This window comes from Haliotis rubra, unplaced genomic scaffold (assembly GCF_003918875.1).
Source record: "Haliotis rubra isolate DU_JTF1 unplaced genomic scaffold, ASM391887v1 Scf301, whole genome shotgun sequence".
Classification (NCBI taxonomy): domain Eukaryota; kingdom Metazoa; phylum Mollusca; class Gastropoda; order Lepetellida; family Haliotidae; genus Haliotis; species Haliotis rubra.
Window position 1 is genome coordinate 102,395 of NW_025766971.1, and position 4,705 is coordinate 107,099.

The window sequence follows — 4,705 nt, forward strand, 5'->3', positions numbered from 1 at the left end:
ACCTCTCACCAGTGGAGTGTAATGTTGAATTCTTAAAGATATTTTGCTTGAACTTACATCTGCCATATTTCTTGCTATTTAGTAAAGCGATTATCAATCCTGTTTGCCTATATTGATAGCCAACCCTAACATAATAACCCTTATTTCACATGAGTTAAAAATATTAATGTTGAAACTTCCAGTTAGACAAATGTATGAAATAAGTCTCTAAAACAACATAAATACCAACCATAAGTTCCCATCCTGTTTACTTATTCAAACCTTTTGCTGTTTCTACGTTAAACTTCCCTAGGCACAATGGCAATGGTACAATAGAACCCTGTATGTTACCATCGTTACACAGGTTGCAATGCATACATCGTATATATCATGGATTAATGATATCCCTCAACCTTATGTGTCTACGTGAACTTTGTTGTACATTCATAAACATTAATAAATAATTTAGCTTGAAGCATAAATCAGAAATGATGTAATATCTTTGACATTGTTTTCAGGCTTCTTTTTTATATAAATGGAAAGTGCTCAATCTAATCAAACTTTTTCTTGGGGACATGCATGTTTGAATATATTAACCAAGTTTCAGCATTAATAACAAATCTGTGTAAATATAATTCTCTGTGTAAAAGTGTAAAACTTTTCAAAACATATGTAAATTGGTAAAATTGTTTCCAGAATGATCAACTTCGAGCGAATGAACACTGTGAAGTACCTGACACAGAATACACCCATGCAAATATGTCATCAGTGTTTCAAACCTTTTGTACATAACATCCAAAATTTGTGATTTTCATTTTGTAGATACTTGTCACTTAGTATCACCGTCCAACAAGTGTGGTCCCATATCTTGTATTTTCACGAAGAGCTTCCCATCAAGGGTTCCATCAATTAGGTACGGAGAATCATCCTGCATCAGTTTGTCCAAGTCGATGATGTTTTCCATGGCGAGGGTCGATGATTCCTTCCCAAACAGATGGCTCATGTTGAAGGTGTAGGCAATGTACCTTACAGAATTCTTTCGGCCATAAAGCACCAGTGTGACATCAGTCTTTAAAGTAGTTTGGTCAGAAAACTTTCGACACAGTTTGAACGTTGTGGCATCGCTCTGACGATTCATGTAAGTGCCATATAAGGTGATGGTATTGTAGAAACCACGAGGGAAAAAGTAGGCAGTGAATTCGGTGCAAGAACCTTGGGATTGACTGGAGGGCATGTAGTGGGTTGGGACGTGACATTCAACTGTGACGCGGCTGTTTATCTTGCTGATGCCTGGGTAATTCTCAAGCAAAAATGGAAAACATAGGTGGTATTCCTTACTGTAATAGTTCCTGAACTGCTCTCGATTTTCACAAACATCTCCACAATCCATCATCAGAGAATGGTGACGATAGGCTTGATTTAGCTTCTCTGCAAAATGTTCTGTGTACTTCGAACACAAAGGTGACGATTCAATTGTTAATAGATTTTTAGGCAAGATCATGTTAAATCTCAAAAGGGGCAAGATGTCTTTAAGATTCTCTGCAAGTGAATCACGGTTTTCTTCACAGGTCAGCCATTTCTCGACTTTGTTCCACAAATGGATCTCACTCAGTACCACAAGATCCGAGCTGCTAAGGAACTCAACAAGCTCAGTCTTAGTCATTTCATGCCAGTCGGGGGCATCAAGAATAACATCAAAATTGGACAGGATGAATTTCTGACAGATCTCTTTCAGTTTTTCCTGTCCCGTCATTTTGGCATACTGGTACCATGTTAGTGTTCGGTTTGTGTCGGGAGACTCAACAATGTGTCGCATCATATATTCGATACAGGACTCGCGCAGGGTAGTGATGCTGTATTTGTCTGCCAGTAAAAGGATGGGTAGAACTGTATCCGTCGACACCTGGACTGAGCCACTGTAGAGATATCTGAAAAAGACCCAGATCAATGAAAACAGAACAGTAAGAATAAAAATAAATTAAATGAAAATCATTTTCCAAAATATGAAACAGTGGGAGAGAGACGGTAAGAGAGGATGTCACTTACTTTGAACAAAAAATTTAGGCGTGGGGTGTGGGGTGTGTTGTCATTCACTTTGTACATGCTTCTCCATAAAAAGCATCATTAGCCATAAATTATTAACGGACCCTAAATGTGGTGTCAACATTTTAGGAATAAGTGTTTGAAGTTTCAGCTTTGTTGGTCCAGTCAGTAGATGGTACAAGGATTTACAACATGCAAAACACAAAAGATGCAGAATGGAAATAGATAAGATTAACATGGAAAACCACCCTCTTGCCTGTGAGTATCCTGCCTTACCTAATACAGTAATATTCTGGTAAGATCAGTTGTTTGGTAATAAACATATAAACCACTAATTTGGAATGAGCCATAGACTAGGACAGGAGACTGAACTAATGATGCCTAGACTGTATTGCTAACATGTGAACATATACTGGACAGAGAACTAGAACCTACTTGAGGAATATCCCGAACACTGGAGCACACTCGGGGTCTTCTGTCAGGTCTATCTCTGGCTCCTGAGATTCCACCCCACCTCTGGTTCAACATGGCTCTGAAAGTACAAGCAAACATTTAATCTGATGTTTGGATCTGAACAGAAACTGCAACACAAAAGCAACCTTCAGAAATGACTGAATTACACAGGTGTTCGAACTGAAAGGAACACTTTGTTATATACAGCAGAGTTAAATAAGTCTATTTTATGGCCTCCACAAGAGAAATCAGCAATTACCCCGAAAATATAATCTTTAGGGCTCTTGCTTTCACTGTAAACAGACACCATCTTTGGGGTTTGTAATAAAAACAACAACCTGGCATCAAAGTACACGTCACTGACTGGGCCCAAGCATCATATAAGGAACTTTTCATATGGTGCTAAGACTTGGGTATATGGCTCTTAGACCCTGTTAGTGACAATTTGTACCTTGATGCCAGTTTTTTTTGCATTACAATCCCCTGTGATGGTGTCTGTTTATACTGACTGTCTGAGTATGGTTTTACGCCGCTTTTAGCAATATTCCAGCAATATCACGGCGGGGGACACCAGAAATGGGCTTCACACGTTGTACCCATGTGGGGAATCGAACCGGCCAAGAGCTTAACGCTTTAACCACTAGACTACCCACGCCCCTATTTATACTGAGTGAGTGAACCAGTTTTAACACGCGACTCCAGCAATATTCCAGCTATATGGCGGCCGGTCTGTAAATAATCGAAGTCTGGACCAGACAATCCAGTGATCAACAGCATGAGCATCGATCTGCGCAATTGGGAACCGATGACATGTGTCAACCAAGTCAGCGAACTGACCACCGATCCGTTAATTAGCCTCTTCACGACAAGATAGTCATGGCTTTTTATGGCAAAACTGTAGACCTATTCTAACTCTATTTATACTGAAAGCAAGAGTATTAAACGATAATTTTTGTTGGTAACCACTCTTTTTCATAGTATTGTTGACCCCGAAGCAGGTATAGGAAGGGGTTTACGTCCTTTTCTGAACTGTAATATCAACTATTGTAGATGCGAAAAGGAGGATGAAACCAATTTGCTTCAAGAAGGTGCACTATGATCACTAGATGACTGATCTTAACACTGTGTTTTGACACGACCACTGATAAACACTATGGAAGAAAACTTTGCTCCACTTGGCATTCATTTTCTATCCTGAAACTTATTTATCAGAAATAATAATTTCTAAAGTGCAACAACAAGCCCTTCAGACATTGACGATCCACAATATATCAGAATACACCAAATATCTGCGACACTCACTCAAAGACATCACTGGCTGTGATGAGGATGAACCTGTGAGAGTAGTATCTGTCCCTGCCCACCCGTAGCACCAGATCGCTGAGGTTGCTGCTGTTGTAGAGAGCGCTGAACCGGGACACAAACGCTGCCTCATCTTTGATGGTCTCCAATGTCAGATTTTGTTTCTTATTCAGCCCCTCATCCTTGGTCTCTGGATGGTGACGTTTGGCAGGACGACTCTCCATTTTTCGGGATTTACTAAACGGAGGCCAGAATAGGTTGCCTGTAATAGTAACAGGAAGAAATGAGGTGAGGTGAGGTGAGGTGAGGTGAGGTGAGGTGAGGTGAAATTGGGTTTAACGTCGTGCTTGAGAATATTTCGCTCATATGACGACGTGCATGCATGTGTATGTGTATGTGCGGCTGCTTGTACTAGTCCAGACTGAAGCTGGTTTTATAGTGCTAGCCCACTGAGATACCATGCCGCAGTGAAGCATGAATACCCCCCTCAGACACATGATACTGACTCCGAGCCGACCAGTCCTTGTTGTCTCATTAATGCCGAGCGCCAGGCAGGGACCAACAAGTACCATATTTTAATGTCTTTTGGTATGACGTGGTCGGGGATCGAACCCGCGACCTTCTGCTCTCCGGGCGGACGCTCTAACCACTACACCACGGAGGCGGTCCCAGGAAGAAATGAAGATACATGGACGGCATGGATAAACTAACAATAAACTAACAATAGGAAGGTAATATTTACTATTTCTCATTTAGAAAATGTAATGGTTGCTTTAAAAACACAGAAAATCTATCTTAGTGTAACACAAAAAGTAAAATTCAGTGTCTATACCTAAACTGGATAGGTGAAATGGGGTTTAACATCGTACTTATGAATGTTTTGCTCATATGATAACGTGCATGCGTGTGTATGTGTGGCTGCTTGTAC

At 40.5% G+C, this 4,705-nt stretch overlaps 1 protein-coding gene across 1 annotated transcript; it reads right to left on the reverse strand.

The window, feature by feature from the left end:
* Positions 1–508: 508 nt before the first annotated feature.
* Positions 509–4,001, reverse strand: LOC124282705 (BTB/POZ domain-containing protein 17-like). The gene is made up of 3 exons (XM_046718725.1): positions 3,778–4,001; positions 2,458–2,538; positions 509–1,907 (listed from the first exon to the last, which is right to left on the reverse strand). The coding sequence occupies exons 1-3, from the start codon at positions 3,999–4,001 to the stop codon at positions 809–811; spliced, it is 1,404 nt and encodes a 467-aa protein (XP_046574681.1). The 3' UTR covers positions 509–808.
* Between the last annotated feature and the right edge of the window lie 704 nt (positions 4,002–4,705).

Bases quoted from the DNA above. Each gene is read 5' to 3' on its own strand.
- LOC124282705 (XM_046718725.1), bottom strand. From the start codon at position 4,001: ATGGAGAGTCGTCCTGCCAAACGTCACCATCCAGAGACCAAGGATGAG. The intron at 2,539-3,777 runs GTGAGTGTCGCA...ATGTTGAACCAG, and splicing joins ACAGCCAGTGATGTCTTTGA to AGGTGGGGTGGAATCTCAGG. The intron at 1,908-2,457 runs GTAGGTTCTAGT...GGTCTTTTTCAG, and splicing joins GTGTTCGGGATATTCCTCAA to ATATCTCTACAGTGGCTCAG.